This window comes from Seriola lalandi, unplaced genomic scaffold, assembly GCF_002814215.2.
Source record: "Seriola lalandi dorsalis isolate HSWRI2012SDOR001 ecotype SW California unplaced genomic scaffold, Sedor1 jcf7180002052652, whole genome shotgun sequence".
In the NCBI taxonomy this organism is placed as follows: Eukaryota; Metazoa; Chordata; class Actinopteri; order Carangiformes; family Carangidae; genus Seriola; species Seriola lalandi.
Genome location: NW_019523205.1, coordinates 225,968 through 248,461, shown reverse-complemented (window position 1 = coordinate 248,461; position 22,494 = coordinate 225,968). Strand labels below are relative to the sequence as shown.

Sequence of the window (22,494 nt, the reverse complement as noted above, 5' to 3'; positions counted from 1 at the left end):
ATGAGAAACGCACGCATCTTTTAGTGATCTGGACAAGGAAAATCCACACATTGTTTCAGATATTTTCATGTCTCCTACTGACCTGACTCTTCCCGCTGGTGCAGCTGCTGGCTTCCTGTCAGTGACGTCTGGCTGAGGATGTCTGACATGCGAGCGGAGCTTAATGCCTTTCCAGCCAAAAGGCTCATCCCAGACATGGGCTCTGCCTGGTCCTGAGCAGAAAGTGAATAACAGATTTAGAATGAAATTTAATGAACAGCTTCTAGCAGCCATGATGACTCAGAACTTTGTTTGGATGATTGGATATGCTTATAGTGTATTTGATGCCTCCAAAAACCATCTAACTGAATGTGACTTCTTGGTTCAGTCAGTCATGCAAACATTTGCTTTCTTCCTTCAGCTATCATCCCACTAAATGAGCTCGCTCCAACACTACACTGGTGATGGCAATATTGGAGAATAAGCAGATTCTCATACCCAACAAATATTAACGTGCCATACAAATGTTAGATTGTTTCTGCCAATGCTTATGCATGCTATCACACTTAAATTACACTGAAAAGCACTTTGATTAGCTTTTTTCATGCTGCAGACTTACTACAGCTGCTCATAACAGAATGTAGTCAATCTGGTCTAAGTGAATTATCAGCAGGCTTTCACTCACATAGGCATCATCACAGGTCTGGATGGTGTGGTGGCGCTGTAGCTGTCCACGGGACCTATAGGCGTCACCCTGGGGACCTCGTGAATAGCCCACACCATTATGATCAGGCACCTCCATGGCCTGCCCCGGGGGCCTGCACTCCACATGCTCAGGTTCTGATAGAAAACGTAGGTTCACACTGTGTATTCAATTTTTATGTCTTATCTTAATGTCTGAGTTCTTTTAATGCAAGCCAGCAACACAAAGGTGATGGTAAACAAAAAATATTTCAGTCAGTGAGGATACAGGACACTGGACTCTAAATCTCTATAGTGAGTTTTGAAACAGCCCTGTTAACAGGTCTCACCTCTAGTTGCTTGAGCACTCCTTATGTAGCCACCATGCCTGTGTGTAGGGGAGCTGTAGGGTGGGGTGCCTCCTCGGGGAGGCCCCAGGAGCTCATGACCTTCTGCCGCCTTGGCCAGCAAGCCCTCGTGTGGGTGGTGGTAGCCAGTCGGCACCTCATCCTCCTCCATGCTCTCCGAGTGAGGTAAGCTGGAGCAAGGTGCCTGGGCTGGGTGCTGCTGAGGCTGGACCTCCGGGGTTCGAATCTGGAGTAGGTGGAGGTAGTGCTGGCCTCCGGAGGCACCTTGTGGCGCCGGTGGCTCCAAGCTCTCACCCTGGCTCAGCTGGTGGAGAAGCAGCATCTCTCCATACTCCTGGGGTGGACCGCTGGGTGGTGTGGGGGGTGCTGGACATGAGCGGGGGCTCTGCCTCTTCAGCAGGGCAGCCAGGTCTTGGGGGGGCAGCCTGGGATCAGCATGGCCTGTTAAAGAGTGGCGGGGGGACAGGAGGCCCTGCAGGGTGGGAGTGACGTGCTGTTGTGGGGGGCGGTAGTCCAAAGGAGTTGGGGAGAGCAGGGCCTGCTGTAGTGTAGAGGGGGTGCCATAGCTGCCAGTCCCCACCGCCCCGCTCTGGTAACCCTCCAGGCTGGGGACTTTGAGGGAGGCTCCCTGCAGGTAGGGACTAAAAGAGCCAACCACCCCGGAAGCGCCCCGAGAGGCAGCTGTGTCGCCAGAGAAGAGGTGGGGATTGAAATGGGCCTGGTCGTAGCCCGATGTGAAGCGGCCAAGGCTGCGACTGGAAGGGGGGACAGGAAGAGGGAATGCAGAGGATAGTTAGCTGCCTGTTGTCGAACAGCAACAAGCTCCCAATCCTCTTTAAGATGCAAGTACATCACTGAGCTTTCAACAACCTACAAGAGGACTTCATCAAGTCACTGCACAAAGCTTAGCAACCATTCAGGTTGGGTCCAAGTTCAAGTATTTACTAAGAGGTAAGGACACTTCCAAAGGATAAATTTTGATTATTGTGTGATTGAAGATTGCTACATGTCCTCTCAGTGAAGGCGGTCCTGGTTACAGGGGACTGTTCATGGGATGATTATATCAGGGGTCACAGGATGACTGATGACCTATTCCAACAGGTGGGACCTCTACATATACTGTACTTCTAAAACACATCCAACCACTCACCCAGCTACTCTGAGGCGGAGAATTTGTTGAGGATGTCATCTCAGGCAAAGTCGATGTAGGAATTTTGTTAATTTTCAATACTGGTAACAAATAATGTCCTTATTGTCTGCCCCCTTATACATATAATCTCTGGCCTGAGCAACAGTATTACTGTCTTAAGCTTCAAAATACAGTTTATAAGAAAAAAAAAATGAGTGGACATGGCAGAAATGTAACAGTGAGAAACATAAAATCATACACAGAAATACACCAAATAGCATGCAGGTGTCTATTCAGGGTGGCAAGGTCATGGAAAGTAATAAAACAAAATTAAAAACAAGAAGATGGAAGGACATGACACAGAAACAGTCCAGTGGTATTGTTGGGAAGGTTTGGCAGCCATCAGGGGACGTGGTGACAGGATGGGTGGGGTCACCTGTGCATCTCGGCGTTGTCTGCGCTCAGCTGCTTCCCGAGGACCCTGTGTCCCCCTGGCGTGGACAGAAAGCTGCCCTGTCTCTGTGCCCCACCTCCCAGCTCCACTTCTTGCACCTGAATGGTCACCTGGACAAACAGTCAACGTTGATATCCATTATTCAGGATCACTTATGAATAATTTAGGGAATCAGCAGCCGAGACACAATTGTTTTTAAATTGGCTGTTTGTAGTCACCTGCTGTTGTTGAGGTACCGCCTGTGCCAATGGGACAGTGGGGCGGGCAGATGGTGCTTGTTGATTTGTCGGTAGAGTGACTCGAGGCAGGGCTGTGGGAGGTGGGCTGCCACTCTGGCCCTGGTAGAGCGCTGGAGCACCGTGCTGGTACTGCACTGGTGATGGACCTCCTAGGAGAGGAGAGGAGGAGCGGAGTTAAAACTATGGCCAATGTTTCCCTCTGGTAATGAGAATAAATTTTCATGAAGATTTAACCAGATCAAGTACAAAATCTTCGAAGTTCAAAGCATAGATTGAGTCATGAACTGTTGCTCATTTTTCTTTCCAAGTTTCCATAGTTTAGCTGGTCTTCATTTTATCTATTTAGGCTTGGAGAGGTACAGACTAAATTAAATACTACTTTTCACTCATGGTTAGGCTTGGTCTCAACTGGCAACATAAGTAATGGTACCATTACAATAAAATCCGTTTTTATCTCCACATAGTAATTACAAGTTATTGTGTTCTTGATGACGGATGTGTTTACTCACCTGCTGCCCCCGTTTTCACTTAAAAAAACATCTTCATTGATTCAGCTTAAACTACACCTTCTGGTATGTTATTCATAACACAATGTCAAAAAATTAACGTATGTCAGACGTCAATGTTTGTGTACAGATGACAAAAGCCAGTGAGTAATCAAGAGTCAGACACTTTCAAAACACTAAACTGTACAACCAGATATTCTGAATCCTGAAGCCCCTTTAAAAAATTACATAACTAAGTAAATAAAAATGTAATCAGTGGCAATTAACCATGAAAAACAAAACAAATGTATGACTGAGCAGTTAAATACACCTACACCAGTTACAATCTAAGTATTTAAGCACTCCAGCGATGGTATTACTAACCATGCCCTTGCATTATGCCTGCAGAGCCAGGCGGAGGGCTCTGATTGGGCTGTCTGAAGAGGTGGTTGCTGGGATGTGTTGGCGGAGGGCTGGAGGGCTGGATACGCAACCTGAGGGAGGACAGGACAGAGTAGGAGAGGAGAAGAGAGAGATACGACAATGATGTAACACTTCAGTCGATAGCGCTGCACCACAGTATCAAGTTCATTGTTCACTGTTCAATAGCTGATGAGTAATGTGTGTTTGTACATGCGTGTGTTCACCTCTGGAGCTGGTGGGTTAGGTGACTAGGCTGGCTCTCTCCATGGCCTAAAGACAGACCCTGCAGGTACAGAAAAATTAAATTAGACTCCAAGCTTCAATATAACATGATGTTAATGTGGTTATGACTGTGTTAGGCTGACTGCAGCAGATGATACATGCGCAAATATTAAGTGTGTATGTCCTAAAGACAGGACTCAAGCTGAGGAGACAAATAAGGGCCCAGTGGAGGATATCCAAGCCTCAGGTGAACCAAATCAATAGCACTTTCTATGAAGCTTATACCTGTGCTTGATAGATTACAGCATAGTACAATATAATACATGCATAATATAAGAGTAACATATAAATTGCTTAAGCTTTGCAATGCAAGGATGATATCAATGCTTTAAAAGGCCAAATAACACAGCCCAATCCATCCTGCATAAACTGTTGCAAACATCATGGTTCTTTCTGTGGTCAGCGTAGTTTTGCCTGTAATAACATATTTATGACATGACACCTCTTTGTCAGCTTCATATACCTGGATTTGCTGGTGGAGGATTTGTTGCTCTTGCTGGTAGAGGATATGCTGCTGCTGGGTGTGCTCCAGGAGTCGCTCATCCTGCTGGGCAGCGTACATTTTCTGGAGCTGCTCACACTCCTATTGGATCACAGATGTGGACAGCAAATTTTAAATATTAAATATTTAAAATCTAATATTTGCTAGCTAACATGGGAAGTCATTTGAAATACCTAAAAAAAAAATAAAATAAAAAAAATTGGAGGGCAGTGTGTTGGATCCAGAAAAGCATCCTACACTTTAAAAAAGTGATTCAACAAAGGATGCAGTTGAGTTTTTCAAACCTCATCAAGGATATCTGATGAAAAAAAATAAATACTGGGCTTCAAAATTTGATTTATTATTCTTAACTTGCTGGTGATTTATTGACAGAAAACAATCAATTCATTAGCAGTAAGTGGTAATATGTAACCTATTGCATACTATTGTAAGCAATCCCCATCTTGCTAGCAAATCCTGCTGCAGCAAATCTCAGCACTAACCGTTCTGCTTTGTGTAATTAGTTCATGATGTTTAGTGTTCAGAGGCAGCACTTTCATCTACTTTTAATCTCCCAGTGCAACCAAAGTTTAACACCTTGCGTCATCGCCTGGCTGACTGTTAGGCTAATGCTGCTTGAACGGCATGAACAACACAGGTGCACACGTACAATTAAGCTAATGCTTTGTCTAATGATACATAATCACATTGAGTTAATACAACTAACTGTGCTGCAAATGCTAAAAGCACATCTTTTCACAGCATTCCTACTACATACAAGTGAGATTTGGAAAACCTACTGTCTCTAAGCACTTTCAGTTCAGATTTAGGAAAACTACAGGCATGTCAGCTTGTCTGATCAGCTATAATACATATAATAAACTCCATGGTCATATAATCGTCAATGAACTTGTTAACGCCGAGTTTCTTCCCCATCTCTTCAGGGGCCTTTACCTGGGTGTAGTTCATATGTGTTAACCTCTCCTCTAGCCTTGTTAACCCTCTTAACACTGGAGAGTAAAGATAATCCCAGCATGTCAGTGCATGCCTAAGGTGAAGCACCCACTGCGAACATGATGATTATCTCGCTCCCTACCTACGCCTCCTACTGGGTGAGGTAATCTCATTGCAGTGTCACTGCGAATGATGTGATGTCTCAAGAAGCATCTTGAGGTTTTCACAGGTGAAAGACTTTGCTTGACCTCACCTGAAGAAATTCTCTTCACTGTGTGTCAAGATTACAGTGAGCCTAAATTGTGTCAGCATTTTAATAACAAGGCTCAAACTGTGAGAAAAATATCCCAGTTCTGATAAATCTGTGTCTATGTAGCTAAAATTTTTCTTTCTTTTTTTTTACTACTTTAAATTCAACTTTGTCTCAGCAAAATACGTCCAGGGTATCGCTTGGTTATTGGGTTATTTGAAAACCTCAAATTAATCAGAACTGACAAGGATGAGATTTAAGCATGTCATGATGGAAAGTTCAGCAATCCTATTCAGGGTTTTCCATCAATAGCTTTTTATTGTAGCTTGTCTGCTTCTGCTCTGCACTAAAATGGCAACAGAGACCAGAGGATAGAGCATGATGAGGCAGAATGCAACAGTCAGTCAGCCAGTGGGAATCTTATCACAGTGGCCCACGTTAGGCTAGGCTATTAAAACTATCTGCTGCATTACAGAGTTTAACTCCTCTCATAAAGCACAGATTTGCAGTGCTGGGGATCTTGGTTTGTATTCCCAAGAGAGTCAAAATTGCATCAGAATAGCTGCAGTGTATCACTTTTTGCCTCCAGAGCCGAATGTGTTGCATCACTGTTTGGAAGTCGTACTTCTGTGAGCAGTTGAAAAGGCAGAGGGGTTATAGAGAAGCAGAGTACAGTCCAGAGAGATATTTCTGAAATCTCTGCACTTGGTGAGGTAATTGTTCAGTCATTGGTATCGATCAATAACCTTATCAGCCCTCCATAGAATAATGCTTTATATTCTCATATGGACACTGAAGGAAAATGAATACTGTAATTTCTCATAAAAAGAAAAGAAAAAAAAAAAGCATATTTATTGTTGTTATAATATTAAAATCCCCTAAAAAGATTTCTAGGAGAAAATGAGAATTTCACATTATTTCACTGCCAGATGTTCTACATTTATCTTTCCAAACCTAAAGATATGCAGGCATAAAATTCTGAACGTACCAAATACATCTAACACTAGCACAACCAAGGTCAGGAATGAAATGTCAATGTGAAGCCGGTGTTCTCTGGTGATTCGTGAGGACAAATTAATTTTCTTCCTGTTATATTACTACCAGCTGTTTGATTACCCAATAACTTGTTGATGTTTTCCCCTGGTATGCTTGGATACTAAGTACAGTGATGTACCTGCTTGAGTTGCTTAATGAGGCTGCTGTTCTCTAGATGAGCCTTGAAGGCCTGGATGGTGGCTGCGCCGTCAGAGAACCGTCTGACAGGTGAGAAGCGCTCCATGGGGAGATGAAGGGTGTTACAGTCCTTATAGCTGGATCTGAGGAGGGGACCACAGGGAGCAGACACAAACACGTGTGTACACGAATACACACACACGCGCGCACACACACACACACACACACCGTGACATAACACAGACACACATGAGACACAAACACATGACAAGCATGAGCTCCTCAAACTTACACAAAACATTACAAATTCAAGTATCTGACAGTGAAACATTTAATGTGTAGGAAACGTAAGGACCTCAAAATTCACACAACTTATATGAACTGAATCCATGCATAATTTCATCTGTGCTCTCAATCATGACAAAATGATGATCAGTTTAAGGTAAGTGACATTAAATACATACCATTGTTAATGGAAGTTCGTCTAAAGAATTCTTCAACAGATAAGCTGATGCTTCAGAGTTTTCATTGCTCAGTAAAGGCTGAATAAACAACTATTGCATGTTGGCATGCTTCATAGAAAACTAAATTACTGGACAAGACGCATAGCTGACAGCTGGCATCGTCATCACACCAGTCACAAGAATTACATTTTTCATCAAAAAATGGGTCCGCTTATAACACCATCTCCAAAAAGTGCTCCATGAAGAAAGATCGAACCTCTAGCTTTACACATCGATTCTACCTCAAAAGAACATGCCTTCTTTAACAACCAGCACAAGTTTACTCATCTCAAGCCCTATTTTAGAAAACAGGTCCTGCCTACCACTGCATCTAAATAAAAAAGTACACCAAGCTTCTAAACTGAGTCGAATGAAGATGATACTAACGGGGGACAACAGCTGGAATAAAAACATGGACAACACAAAAAACACAAAGAAATATGGCCACTATGGAGAGAATATACACAGAGATAATAAATTAGCTTTAAGGGGTTCTGCTAAATCTTTGGCGTGAACCTGTCACATACCTGCTCTTTCCAGGTTTGTGGGGAAGAAAGTTATTTTGAATCAGTTTACTGGTGATGTGGAGGGATGTCTGCCCTGTGCCACACCCTCCACCTCCGACGCCACTATTGACAAAAAATATCCTTCCTCTTTGGGAAGGTGCACAACCTTCAGCTGGTGCAAGTACTTCATCAGCAGTGTGTGTGTGCGTGTGTGTGTGTGTGTGAGATCAGCTGTGTGTATTTGTGTGAGAGAGAGAAACAGAGGGTTATGCTTGGTATCCCCCTCATTTAATGTGTGCGTCTGTGTGTTTGTGTGTGTTTGTGCGTATACAGCTCGGAGCGGGCGTGTCCCCTCACCGGGTGTGTATGTCGGGGGCCCAGCCCCCCCTCTGGCGGGGGCCCTGGGGCCGCTGTGACTCTGCCGAGGGCTCGCCATGCGATGTGCTCATTAGCGCGTGCGTCGTGTGCCGCTTGGAGCGGTTCGCCAGGTACCTGGGCCGCAGGGAGGGGGGAGGACGGGGGTGAGGGTGGGAGACAGGAAGCAGCGCTGGTCAGCTCTCTGTCCTCATTGGCTAATGGAGACAGGGGGGGGAGGCCCACCCCTTCCCACCTCTGCCAATGGGTGCCATCATTCATATCATCTTAGCCAATCAGAAAAACAAAGTAAAATTACACCACAGATGGATGTTAAAGCTTATGGGTATCCCACAGCCCCCAGTTTCCAATTTAAGGACTGGACTGGTTGCCATTTGTAATCACTGGTTTTGCAAGCTTCAGAGTTAGCAAAGCTGTGTGAAAAAGAGTGAGAAAGTCGGGAGGATAATTTGGCACTTACTGAAATGAGAGAGATAAAGAAGCTCTTGGCCAAAGAGTTTGAGAGATAGGAGGGCTGGATTTGGCAGATTCAGTTTGGAATTGTGGCAGAAGGCACTTGCGCGATGGAGAAAGGAGGAGAGATGGGATAAGCACCACAGCAGAGTGGCCACCTCCCGTGGGAAAAAGCAGAGCAGCCTCAAGGCACTCACTCCCAGCAACCCAGGACACCAGCGAAGTCTACAGAGGCTGCTGTCTGAAGAGGACCAACTGGGAAACCCTAACCTGGACTTCTGAACCCAAAAGCACATCTCCATATACCAAACCTGTGACTAGTTTTACACTGGTTCTGCCTAATCTGTCACACTGGGCCTGATACATTTTCTGCTCATTCTATCAAAGCTCTTACTTTGGAAAATTTTCTAAATTCTTGCATATCTTTATCTCAAGTGCACAGTTCTGCTGTTTATTGTGATAGTTTTTATGCTTTGTTGGTTTTTTTTTTTTCTCCCCTACTCTAGAATTTGCACACTGAGCTTCTGGTATAAAAAAAATCTAGTGTGTCCTTCCTTAACTCAACATTCATAAAGAACCCACTGTTTTACAGTCACAGGTTAGGGGCCTTCCAGAGCATCCAGTTTAGGCAGCCCCTCTGTATAGTATATCCCATCACCAAAAACCATCACCGTGGGTTACCTCTGTACCGCCTCTTGGTCTGGCTCTCCATCCGAACCCTCCTCATCCACCGGAGCTACTGCAGGGATCGGGTGCTGAGAGGGGCAGAAAGTTTACTGATCAGCACTCCTACATTTTACATGGTGGGATAATAAACAAATTGAACACTTACAGAAAGCCTTGGGAATAACATCTATACTCACTGGGCTGGCGACAAGTGGTGAGGGCCCCCGGGGCCTCTTGAGGAGCTGAGCGTGTAGTTGAATGTTAGCCCCACCGTCGGAAGCTCTTCGACCCAGAGGCCCCATGCCGTTGAGCAGTTGCAGAGTAGGTGGCTGCAGCAACGACTGCTCCTGGAGCATCAGCAGATACAAGTGCTCAGATTGGAGAGGAAAATCAATAAAATTGATATCTAGACCCTACTAATGCCAACTGAAAGAACCCACCCCCAATCTAAACCAACTCACTGTACCTTGTACTCCAGCTGCTGTGTGGGCTGCAGGCTCTGTGTGGGCATGAGAGTGTGCATTTGGCCCATAGTGGGGGCCAGTGGGGGGAAAGGAGGCTGGGGCACTGCACCGCGTGGGAAACCCGGTGGCAATTTCTGGAGGTCCTCCTGCATCTCTGTCCTGTGGTGGGAGGAGAAAGAACGACAACAGTAACGGAAACAGTCAATGGTTTTGTTTATGTGCCAGAATCTATTTGTCAACATTAGTTAATGCCTTATTTGGCATAGATTATTTAAATGCACCTTAAATAACCCACACTCCACTATCAACATACCTAGGGTCAGCTGGTGTGTTTGCTTCTCTCCTACTCTCTGTGCTCACAGCCGAAAAAAAAGTAATACAAACTAAACTAATGCAAAAGTACTAATGCAACTAATGCGACAACAGAAACATCTCTCATGGTAGATTGGACTGTTGTGTGTTTATGTGTTACCTTTGGTCTGGTACCCCCACAGTGTGCCGCCTCATTGAAAGGTAGCGAGCCATGGCCTCAGGAGATGGCTCCTCTCCTTCATCACTGTCCAGTGCCATGCTGCCATCCGGCTAAACAACAAATACACACACATATATGGTCATTAGTGATGGTCTTTGGAAGTATGTGTTGCGGGCGATTAGTCTAAAGAGGGTACACATTTTTAAAGTATTTCATTTCTAATGTAGATGCTTCAAAATCCAGGTCTTCTATTAAAATCCCTGCTGCAATGCAGTGATCTGACGCATTCTTGTGTTTCACAGTGTTTGTGAGTCAGCTTCAAGGCTCTGTGTGTGTACATGTATGTGTGACTGCGTGTGTCTGGTCAATACCAGGTTATACTAACAGTTGCAAACTGTACTAGTAGACCTTAAATAATGGGCAGACAGCCAGTGACTGATGCAAATCATCAAATATATGAAGACCAAATGTTATTGACTGAATTGTGTTGCAAAGAAGTGTTGCAGCAATGTTTACCAGTTTGAAGCAGTTTATGTTAAAGCCATGGTTGGGATTTCAACTTGAACAAACTGATCCTAGAGTTCTCATCAGACATGATCAGTGTTGGCTACATACTGCCAGGCTGACACAACCAGGTGGACGCCCTCTTGACTCACCTCAACAATCTGGTTCTCTGGGTTGATGAGCTGGACATGGGGAACGGTCATGCTAACAGGATTACCCTGTGGATCTGTCTGCTGGCCACGCACCCAAACACAAACACATACACACATAGAGACATGCACATACACAGGTCAAACAGGTCATGTGAGGATTGCACTGATTTTGAAACAATCTTCTTAGTGCAATGGGATTGGCAGATGTGGGTTAAAGCCAATCAACTCCATTCAGTGGATAGACATGATGACTACTCTAGGTTCGACTGATCAAACAGTCACATGAAACACTCCACTCTTCAGTGGAGATCATCAAAGAAAAAGCCCAATGCTTCTATAATACAAAAAGAGAGAAGAAATCAGTCAAAAGTCAAGTCAAGTTCATTTTACTTGTATAGCGCCAATTCACAACAGAGGTTATCTCAAAGCACATTCAAAAAGAGGAGGGCCAGTCCTTCTATTTATAATATTATTTACAGAGTTCCAACAATTCCCAAAGGTGCTTTCAACAAATCTATTGTTCCTCAAGCTCTTACAATCAACTTTTACCTTTATGCCAATGAAGAAGCTCTAAATATAGTGACATTTGACCCTAAACAGGGGTGAGCAATACGACCTTTTTCCCCTCTGAAATGAATGTTCCACATCATTTGCGATTCGACAGACCACAAATATACTAGCCAAATTGGGAATAACACTTACAAGAATATCCATCTTAGAAGAAACCGGAAGCTGACTTAACCTTTGACATCATAACCCACATGAAGAAAGCTACTCAAAATGACTCCTGAACACAACACTCTGAGTACAAATCCTGGTCTCTAGATTACACAATTTGAAACCATCTGAGTTCAAAAGTAGTAGAAAAATACCATTAACTGTCCTACACACTCTATTAGTAATTAAATAGAAAAATGCTTAATGTGATTGTCAAGCAAGAAAAATACAACTTCAAGTTGTACATTATACTGTTACTGCTGCAGTGCTGCTTTAAATTAAAACTATGTGAACTAGTGCGTGTGCCCAAATGTACGAGATGAGCTGCCAGAAGGATTTGTATCCCATTTGGAAGAGATAACTACAGAATAAAAACGTACCACACGTCATGCCTGTCAGTGAAGCCTTAAGCCTATTAGGGCAAAGTTCTGTTGTCACAGAGGTGATTCCCAGCTGGAAGAGAGCAACTGCAGCGCCTGACTCAGGTTTTAATGTCATATGACATGGTGACGTTCCGCAGCGCAGGTGGCAATTTCTAACCAACATGCATTGTTTTAAGTCCAGCATGCATCGTGTTAAGTCAGCGCTGTGCAGCCTTGCATTAAGTTGAATGAGCCTACTGCCTGTGTGTAACCTGTGGATGTGACATAGTCCATCAGGTGTTGTGGGAAGGACAGCTCCCTTGTGTGTGTGCTAAAACCAAAAAGTGTGTGTTTATCACAGTAATGGCTGTATTGCAAAATCCATGTTGTAGCAGAACGTGACACCGGTGACAGTGAAAAAACTTCACGCAGTGACCCACTGGCTCTAGGAACCTTGTTTACAGTTATTTAAAACTTGTCACAGAATAAGACAAACTTTCCACACAACTATCAAACTGTGTCAAAATGGACACATATAATAACAATACCAAAGAACAATGACTCACCTGTACAGCATTAAGGGGATAAATGGAGCGCGGCGTGGGCTGGGCAACACGCAGGGTCTTGTGTTTCTTGAGGCGGTCAGCCAGTAGACTGTAGATGGCACTGTAGTGATCATATGCATCTGTTTGTAGAGACTAGAGTGGATGAAGAAAGAGGATAAAAATAAGTTGTTGAGATTACGTTTTGACGAAAAGGCAGTGCTTAAATACATCAGTGCAAATCAGCTGCATTTGTGTCCAACCTGAAGCGTGCGTTCTCGATCCAGGCCCATCTCAGACATGGCTATCAGCACCTGCTCGTTGATGAGCTCTGTGTCTCTCTCTGTCTTCACCTGCTCACATTCTGCTATCAACTGCAAGGGAGAAGAAATGGGGAGAAGAGATGAGGGTGGAATGATGGCAAACTGCCATAATGTCAAATGAAAAATAGCACGTTAATTTGTGAGCTTAAGAGGTGCTGGTAGGTGATCAGAACCAGGCTAGCTGAAACCCCCTGGTTCCAGTCTTTGTGCTAAGCTACCTGGCGGTTGCCCATAACTTTACATATATTTAAATGGACAGATGGGAGTGGTACCAACTCCCTGCCAGAATTTGAGTGAATTTCTCAAAATGTCCAACTTTTGCTTTAAAATTATTTTCCAGAAATAATATTTTGTAAATGTAACACATATAAGTGACCTTTGCTCACGAAAGGCTGTCAAGAAGTCACTATCATCTAACTCTACTAACAGTGGCAAAAAGATATGCAACGGACAGCATGGGAGGGATACAATTACACCACACTGAAAAGGTAAATTCAGCAAGTAAAGAATTATTTTGCTTTAGGTTAATGGTCAGTGCATGACGCTACCCGGAGTCAAGATATCTACTGCTGAATACGTCTAGAGGGGTCTCACCCTGTCGAAGTCTGGATCTGGGTCTCCTTGTCTCATCCACTTGTTCTTACAGATCTGCTCCATGGTTAACCGTCTGCTGGGCTCCAGAACTAACATGTGTCTGATCAAGTACTCACAGTCTGCAGTAACACACAAACATATACATGCATTCTCACATAAGACAACACCACTTGAAATGTAATGTATTGAATATATAGTATATCAAGAATTACTTGCAAAGAAACTGTAAAAATTACCAACAATAGTGTTAATAGTTTGAAAAACAGACATTTATACCAACATAGTTTTCTTGATTATGGTAGTTCGGTCGACCTTTGTGGAACAATAATGAAAAAATACTGTACCTAGTCTGCATTTCTTATGACATTTCAAAAGGTCACTACAAGTGATACTCAACTCATGATCTTTTAATCAGATGCTCACTCATTGTAGATTCAAATGCTAACTTAAAAAAAATGGTAGCAGAGAAAAGTACAGAGTACAGAGTTGTTGCCGCTATTTACAACTAATCATGATTTTAAAATGAATCATTTAATGGCATAAATAAATCTCAACTTTCACTAAAAGTTTTTTCCTTAACCCACTGCCTATCTGCTTGTTCAGTTCATTGCATCGTTTCCATTTTGCAGGAGGGGTTTCAATTAATGTTTTTATTCTTTTTCCAATGTGAAGTCTTGAAACTGTTGGAATCAAATGTAACATAAATTCATGCCACTGTGAACCGCCACTTTTTAGGAGAGTGCTTGATGCTAACGTAATAAATCTTGGCGGAGTATTCCTCTGAAATTTCTTGGCCCTTTGATGTAAACGAAGCCAGTGAGATATTGCACCAGTTAAGGTGTGGGCTGGAGGAGAAGGTGGTGAGACATCAGACAAAGGGAGTCCTAGTTGACAGAAGTCCTACCTGTGGACATGAAGAAGGGGATACGGAACTTGCCGCTGAGGACACGTGCCCGCAAATTTTGTAGAGTGCTGCCATCAAAAGGCAGGGCGCCGCACACCAACACATACAACACCACACCTAAGCTCTATAGAAAATACAGCAGAAACAAACTATGAGTACACAGTTATTAGACAGGGTTGGGTATCTTATTTTGAGACATAAACTTGTTCTGGGCTCCTTCGGGATTCTTGTTTCTTTCTAGCTGTGTTGCAGTCCATCAGGGCCTAGTGCATACCTAAAAGTCTACTCACCCATATATCTACTTTCGGTCCGTCATACTCCTTGCCCTCAAAGAGTTCTGGTGCAGCATAGGGAGGGCTGCCACACCATGTCTTCAACAGCTGGCCTCGAGAAAACAGGTTACTGAAGCCAAAATCTGACAGGGGGAGAGGAGAAGTTTATTCAATCTTATCACTTTCCTCAACAGCTTAAATGAGTAAATTCAATCAAATGAGGAAAAATGCTCCAAAGGCACATGCTGACACTTGCCTGCAACCACTCACCAAGAGAGCTCAAATACACTAAATTAAGTTACCCTCCCATACACTCTTAAGTGCAAACACACACACACACACACCTGCGATTTTGATGTTGAGGTTGTGGTCCAGGAGCAGATTCTCAGCCTTTAAGTCTCTGTGGACGATGTTGCGACAGTGACAGAAATGGACTGCTGCCACAATCTGCTTGAACTTCTTTCTGGCGTCCTTCTCTGCCATACGCCCATGAGCCACCAGGTGGTCTACAAGCAGGGATGTAATAATTACATAATGTGATTGGCCAGTGAGCCCAGTCCCGTTGTTGTGCCGTAATAAACACCCCTGCTGTGAAATACAACCCCATGTACATTTGGTGTAGGTTTAACCCTAACCAACCCTCACTGTTCATGCCTAACCCTAAACTTTACTGGGGGCTTTTCATGGCAGGGGTGCTTATTACAGCATAACTGGTTAAACTTTGTGTATTGTAATATAAGATTGAACATACAGTGTAAAGTCTCTTATAACCAAAACTCAGATTTAGATTATTTATTTAGTAACATTGAGACATTTTAGAGATTAGTGTCCTCAAAAAAATTTTTGAAGAAAAGTTTTAATTGAATTTTGCATATTTTTAATCCAGTTTAAACTCAACAGGAACCAGAAACACAAGCTAAAAGGCAGAGGCAGTAATAAAAAGGGAATCCACAACAAGCACATCCCTTACCGAATATCTCTCCACCGCTAGCGTACTCTGTGACCAGATAGATCATCCTCTCCGTCTCCATCACCTAAAGACATAAACAAGTGATAACAACCAGGACCTACAAACCCTCAGACAGACCAACATCTAGTGATGGGCGGTTCACCCGTTACGCAACAGAATGAGTAAGCAGTGTTTGGCATACAAACAGTAGGATTTATATAGAACAGAAAACTGCCTGGGTCGTGTTCAACATATGTGTGTATGGATTTAACTTCAACATTAAGTATATAAATCTTAATGATGGCACATTCTTGTGAGTAAGTGGCAAGTTAGACTGAATTGTGTTTAAAACACTGGGATCCGTTTCATACAAGATGCTGGACAAGTTGGCATGTGACAGGTTGGTTTGGTGTTACAATCCCCATACAGCTGGAAAAGTCTGGGTGAGGAAAACAAACAGGAAACTCTTTCTTTCCTCTACTGAGTCTCACCAAAGCAAAGTTCATAGTGAGAGGGTTGTGGTTGTACTGGGCAGCCCCCCAGCTGTACACCGATGAATGTGGAAAAGAACTTTCCCTGGTTAAAAACTGCAATAATTTTCCAGGTACAGGCAGTATTTTTTGCACAAATCAGTCAAAAAACAATGACAGATAACACCAGATCGTGCAAAAGCAACACATTGTATTTTGTTCTTTCCCTATTGGGCCATGAGTCTCAGGTGTAAGATCTGAGCAGGGCACCTTGTTTGCTTTGTGGGTGAGTGTGTACCTGGTAGAGGCGGATGATGTGGGGGTGCTTCAGCAACTTCATGATTTGCACCTCTCTGAAGATCTTTTTCAGGTTCTCATCGTCCAGCTGGGTCTTATCCACTATTTTTATAGCCACCTGGAGACAGAGAAACAAGAAAGGGACAGAGGGAGAGAGAAGGATGAATGACGTGGTGAAGAGAGAGGGCAAGATTAAGAAGGAAACAGTGAGTGAAGGAGGAGGTGTTCAAGATAGAAAGAAGTGAAGGAGAGTGAATAAAACAAGAAAGATTTCATCTTAAAGCATGCAATGTGTTTACTAGATCTTGAGCTATCTAAATACAGATAATACAGTTCACATAAATGGTATTAAATTACAGGCAACAATTCCAGGGCACGGCCCCCATGCCCCTGCAATATTGCTGTGATGACACAATAATCATAGAAGAGCAAAGTGCCAAGAAAATAACCAGCAAAGAAGGTAAGAGGAAGGTGTGAGTCAGACAGACTCAATCCAACATGACCTGGCACAGCAAACCTATTAACAAAAAACCACGATAAATACGACCAGAAAAATAACAACAACAAGATACTATAATTAGACGCGCGATTGCTTGTACTTCTTAAAGACGAACGGCCAAATTATGTGTTGCCAAACATCGTGCTTTCTTTGTATTCCAGCTTGTTTGGGTAACCTGACCTACACCATGACCTTCCACTGCGAGCACGACTCTTGCGTAACTGCTGAGCCCTCGACAATGGCTCCGGCAGTGTGGACGGTGATGGTGTGTGACAGGAGCTTTGCTCTGCCACTTAGGAATGGGTAGACGACTTTAATGACTTAATCAAGCGCAGCTAATGGGAGTGCCCCAAAACACAGCTCCTGCCAAAAATAGATGAGTGAGTAGGCTGTGTGAAAAAATGAAAAGCATGTATCCAGCGTCAACACACACCCCAACACACCCGAGTGACATCCCGAGTTCCCCTTTTCCTGATAACAGACATGAAGATGAGTCCGTCTGAAGCCCGACAAGGCTGACTTCCTGCTGCAGACAGGAAGGGGAAGTGAAGGAGAGCCAAGAGGGGGCTTCTGAGAGCACAGAGCCACATTTAAAAGTGGCATTAATCCAGATCAGTGTGTGTCTCTGTGTAGTTTCCCTTCAGGAGCATTAAACAGTTGTGGAAAACTTGTGTATTGGTAGAGTTAATGTTCCCTCTAAATGTAGTCATTTACAAAGACTGATGTCGGTTGACCAAAGTAGAGTTCAAGTGCAGTTTATTTGATTATCAAATTAAGCGTTTTTGTGGATGAGTTCTTCATTTAAATAGGCGATGAAGCATCGTGTGTTTCTTTGTTGTTAAAATGTAAGAGTGTTCTTTCTCTTAAAACTGTGGTGTTTGTACCTGTTATGCTTTTTTATTATGTTGGTTGCACTTCTTGTTCTGAAATGTCCGACCTACATTGCACTGTGGTCCAGGAGGAACAACATTTAATTTTCCTTTATGTTGACATTGAATTGAGTGACAATGACAATAAAACTGAACTTGAACAGTAAAGAGTACGGTGTCAGAAGCCTTTAGATGCTTCTAACCCACCAAACACAAATACACTTGGCATATTGCTTCTGAAATTTTAAAAACAGCCATTTATAAAAACACAGAACATCAGCAAAAATAGCATTGCTAAGTTTTATTTAAAGAACATCCATGTCTGTCCAGACTCATAATATACAGTATGTAGTGAAGACCTTGCATGAATTTAATATAGGATATAAAATGTGTTATTTGTGATTATTATAGTGATATATAAATAAGCTTGATCTGACTTGACTTTGTTAAGCTTTGTTTTTCTCCACATATTCCTTCTATGTGTTCTAGGGATATCCCTAATGACTAATTTCTCTGTCAATTAAATAGAAATTTAAATGTACTACTCGACTAGTTTAGAGTAAGAAAACAATCAGAAAATTTGAGCACAATTTAACCAGGATCACAGTGTCTGCTGGTTAACGATGTAAAATTGGTTAGCAGAGTGTAGCGCAAGTTAGCAACACTAGCGCCAGCAGTCTTCTTTCTTTGCAGGTTAACGTCCACATCAGGCGATTACATGCCAGTTTATTCTGACACAGCCTACAAATAATCTTATTTTAATTTTTGTAGATGAAAACACTGCCAAACAATGCTGGTTTTACTAAATATCGTCTGCCCCACTTTCCAGTATGCTTCTTTACATCATTCACGCGTTAGCGGGATGAGAGGGGGGCTACATAACATATCATGTGCAATAGTTAACAGGTGTTGTACAATAATAAAAAACTAATAAAACACTTTAATCGGCTAGTATTCCTGGTGAAGACTAGTCTACTAAATGATTGAACGTTGCTACCCTCGCTAATCACGCACATCACAAGCTTGGCCAATGAAGTTGATGGCCAAGCTGATCAAGAACACAAACTTGTAGCCACGACAGCCGACAATGCTTCAAATATGCAAAGAAGCTACAAATTCTAAAACATGGGTGCTTGACATACCATATCTTCAACCCGGCAGCACAGAAGATCAATATAATCGCCCAAGATTAGTGTCACCTATTCAATATACAACCAAATGTGAAAACCGACTTTGATCTTTGACCTTTGTTCATCCTTGATTCCAGGTGAACGTTTGTGCCAAATTTGAAAACTCCCTTGAGGCCTTCATGAGATATCGCATTCACAAGAACAACTGTCACCGGCGCGATGGCATAAAAATAATTCCTGTCATGTATGTTTAAGTGTATATGAGGTATTTAAAGCTCCAAGAATCTATTCTTGGCATTGGCAGTCATCCAGTTTTGTTGATGTAATCACTCCCCTCTGAGTCTTCTGGAGGGTAACAATAGGACATCACACACACACTCAAACATATGCCGAAATCTACACATACATATTATGCTCATTTTAAGGACATCGAGTCCTTCTGAAAATGAGGATACAGAGCTACTCTGGCTAAATGCTGCAATTGTACAGAGGCTTGATGCGTGTCTAAATATAAAGCCTTGTGCCAGGGATATTGCTCGATGACTACATGTCGAAGATGGACACAATGGCACAACTGGGAGTTAAACTGACACTGTGGACTCTCAGGCTTTACATACTGGTCACTCAACTGCTGCTTCTCTTACCACACAAACTGGATGATTGTAACAGGCACAGGCTGAGCTAGACCAGTGGCAATGCTAGCTGGTATGCTGAACTGTCCAAACAACCATGTGACCAGTGTCTATCTCAAAGGTTGGTCATCCAGCATTGGCAGCAGCCAAGGCACAGTAAATGTGTTGTGGCTGAGAGTGCATACCTTGGTAGCCTTGGGGTGTTCAATCTGCTTTGCGCTAGCTTCCATGACTCTGGAATTTTCTATCAAAAGATCTGGGTGGGTACATATACACACACACACACACTCCTGAGAGGCCTGCTGTAATGAGATGAAGTGTCACATAGCCCCTCCGATCACAAGACTGTGACCTCAACATAGCACCATGCCAGTGCAGCTGGTGCCCAGTAGAGGAGTCTGGACCATGTACTGTACATTACTACAACACACACAGATGCCAATTCCAGCTTCACAGTACACAAGAAATAAATGTATGCGATGGCAACAAAACTGGTCAAAATAAAACATTTGCAGACCTAGCAAACAATCTATTATTGCACATACTGCAAGATTTCAGGGGATTGCCAGCTTTAATTCAAATGTAGAACAACAATTCAACTACCATATGAAGGCCAGTAAGACTGAGATTACTGGGAGCTTGTTAGATGCTTATGACACAGCAACACTTAAAGAAGAGCCAGATGTCATCCTGTATAAACATTAACAGTGCATTCACGAAGTATTCAGAGCCCTTCCTTTTGTTACATTTTGTTATGTGGTGTTACGATTAAATCAGGCTTACAAATTCCAACACCAGCAAGATGTTGAATAAGTCAAATATCTGGAATAACATCCATTGTCACAACGGTGTAACGTCTACAGTTGGAAGCTGGGACAAGTGCATGTTACATGGTCATGTGTGTTTACACACATACACACACACACACACACACACACACACAGTGGTGTGGTGACATAATGTATGAGGTTAACCTTCATCAAGAGGTGACACAGATTACAACACACACAGGAGGTGTAACGTCCAGACTTAACCCATACAAGCATGTCAGAGTTAAAAAACACAAACATCCCTGTTCAGGTGAAAAACATGGCATAATGGCCATCTGTAAACCTGCTGTTTACAATAGCTTACAAGAAGCTTCTTGGTATGAAGTTAAAATTGTTTCTAGTGTGCGTGTTGTGTAAAGTCACAAAAAACATCACACACACACAAGATATGGTCACAGCCGGTCAGCACACGTTCCACCACTTTATGCCTGTAATATCCACGCACAAATACAGTGTGAGTCAGCACAATGCCTTTCAGAGACGTTCTACTTGTGTGCTACGCACGTATGAATTTATGTGTGGAAATGACTCAGTGAAATGTGTCAAGCTGAAAGTACAAGACTGGGGACATGCTACAGTGTGGAAAAACTGGACATCACACAATCTGCCATTTACACTTTTTTTTTTTTCCTTCTTGCATAGCAGCATAAATTTTTACATGCAGAGAAGACCTGATCATGACCAGTATTTGTTAACTGGTTTTGATGAACTCATACATCACAACAGCCAGTTGCATAGGGCAACACACATGTGACAATTAGTTGCATTAGTGCGAGTGTGACCAGAATTTCAATACCATCTTTAATTTGGAATCATAGGGCATTTGCAATATTTTTGCAAAAATAAAATTCCATTTCTCAGTGACAACAATGGGGCAAAAGCCTAAAACTGCAGCTGCCACATGACCAACTGACTGAGTCCGCATGGTCCTAATTCCCATTTTGGCTATGGCGATTGGTGCCTACAAAGAAGAACCAGCTGTTCCAGTTTTGCACTGGGTTTACAATATGACAAACAGATCTCCACAGGGACAAACTCTTCTTGAAGATATTTCATAGACTAAACAATTAATGGGCAAAATGATGATCAGGTTATTCTATAGTGAAATAAACATCAGTTGAAGGCCTGGGTCACAGTAATGGTGGGTAAAGGGACTATATGTACTGCAACCTTGACTTATCTTTTCCATTGTGTGCAATGTTGTAAATTAATGAGCAGAACTGACATTATTGGATTTCAATAACACAATTAATTTCACCTGATTATTCAGAAAATGTATTTAATTTTAATCATATTGCCCACACTTGGTGCACATAAAATGTTGGATGGATAGCTTTTTGAAAAGCAGTAGCATCAACCAAACACCTTAGCTCTTGTCTATCACAACAATTCTTCTGGCCGGAAGAAGTGCATCAGCAGAGCTACAAACATCTTCACTAAGCAATCAATTCAACGGGAAAGAAGTCAAGGACCCGGCCTGTCTAAAGCACTAAGGTGGGAAACCCAAGCTCACTGGACAAATTCTGTTGCACCCAGCGTGCTGCTTTGGTGAATAAAAAACACACATCATAATAATGCACAGTCTTCATGACAGACAAAAAGCTCAGCCAATGGCAAGTCAGTTCCATTCAGAATTGGTAGTTGGGGTCTGGAAACATCACCATCACTATGGAAACCAGCAACACTTCAATGGAACGACCTTTCCCCAACTAGGAGCCTTGGCAACACACAGTCGCCTCTAACAACAGGCAGTGCTGTGGATGATGATGATGGCGCATAGTTGTGATTTTTAACTGCCACAGTGTGTGCTGCCATTTACTGTTTGTACATAGTTACAGGGCACAAACAAAGGTGCACAACAGGATAATATTGGTCAGGCCCACAACATCCTCTGTCATGTAACAGAGAGACACACAGAGCCTGGACTGTGTTCTTCCCCTTTTGAAGCTGGCTGGCTGCAGATTCACACGACTGAGGATGCAGCAGCAGATGACTAGAGGGCAAGAAGATAAGTCAAGCAGAAATGCCGCCTCTGTCATATTATTTACCTAAATGAAATCATATTTGAATGTGGCTATGTGTGTTTTTGAGAAACAGAGGGGATGATGTAT

General features: G+C 42.9%; 1 protein-coding gene across 4 annotated transcripts in view; it reads right to left on the bottom strand.

The window, feature by feature from the left end:
* Nucleotides 1–22,494, bottom strand: part of sik3 (SIK family kinase 3) — a 33,017-nt gene that overhangs the window by 5,204 nt on the left and 5,319 nt on the right. For 2 of the 4 annotated variants that reach the window (XM_087172415.1, XM_023400549.2), the window contains exons 2-24: nucleotides 16,425–16,541; nucleotides 15,678–15,741; nucleotides 15,052–15,213; nucleotides 14,726–14,850; nucleotides 14,436–14,559; nucleotides 13,532–13,650; nucleotides 12,878–12,988; nucleotides 12,639–12,770; nucleotides 10,994–11,074; nucleotides 10,338–10,447; nucleotides 9,868–10,024; nucleotides 9,599–9,748; nucleotides 9,417–9,490; nucleotides 8,265–8,399; nucleotides 6,900–7,041; nucleotides 4,504–4,623; nucleotides 3,983–4,041; nucleotides 3,720–3,829; nucleotides 2,830–2,999; nucleotides 2,594–2,721; nucleotides 1,011–1,783; nucleotides 665–819; nucleotides 83–212 (exon numbers count right to left, since the gene is read on the bottom strand). In XM_087172415.1, coding sequence (XP_087028541.1) covers nucleotides 83–212; nucleotides 665–819; nucleotides 1,011–1,783; nucleotides 2,594–2,721; nucleotides 2,830–2,999; nucleotides 3,720–3,829; nucleotides 3,983–4,041; nucleotides 4,504–4,623; nucleotides 6,900–7,041; nucleotides 8,265–8,399; nucleotides 9,417–9,490; nucleotides 9,599–9,748; nucleotides 9,868–10,024; nucleotides 10,338–10,447; nucleotides 10,994–11,074; nucleotides 12,639–12,770; nucleotides 12,878–12,988; nucleotides 13,532–13,650; nucleotides 14,436–14,559; nucleotides 14,726–14,850; nucleotides 15,052–15,213; nucleotides 15,678–15,741; nucleotides 16,425–16,541 — 3,448 coding nt within the window. The remainder of the gene's footprint in view (nucleotides 1–82; nucleotides 213–664; nucleotides 820–1,010; nucleotides 1,784–2,593; nucleotides 2,722–2,829; nucleotides 3,000–3,719; nucleotides 3,830–3,982; nucleotides 4,042–4,503; nucleotides 4,624–6,899; nucleotides 7,042–8,264; nucleotides 8,400–9,416; nucleotides 9,491–9,598; nucleotides 9,749–9,867; nucleotides 10,025–10,337; nucleotides 10,448–10,993; nucleotides 11,075–12,638; nucleotides 12,771–12,877; nucleotides 12,989–13,531; nucleotides 13,651–14,435; nucleotides 14,560–14,725; nucleotides 14,851–15,051; nucleotides 15,214–15,677; nucleotides 15,742–16,424; nucleotides 16,542–22,494) is intronic. The other 2 variants (XM_023400550.2, XM_023400551.2) reach the window with 2 other exon arrangements.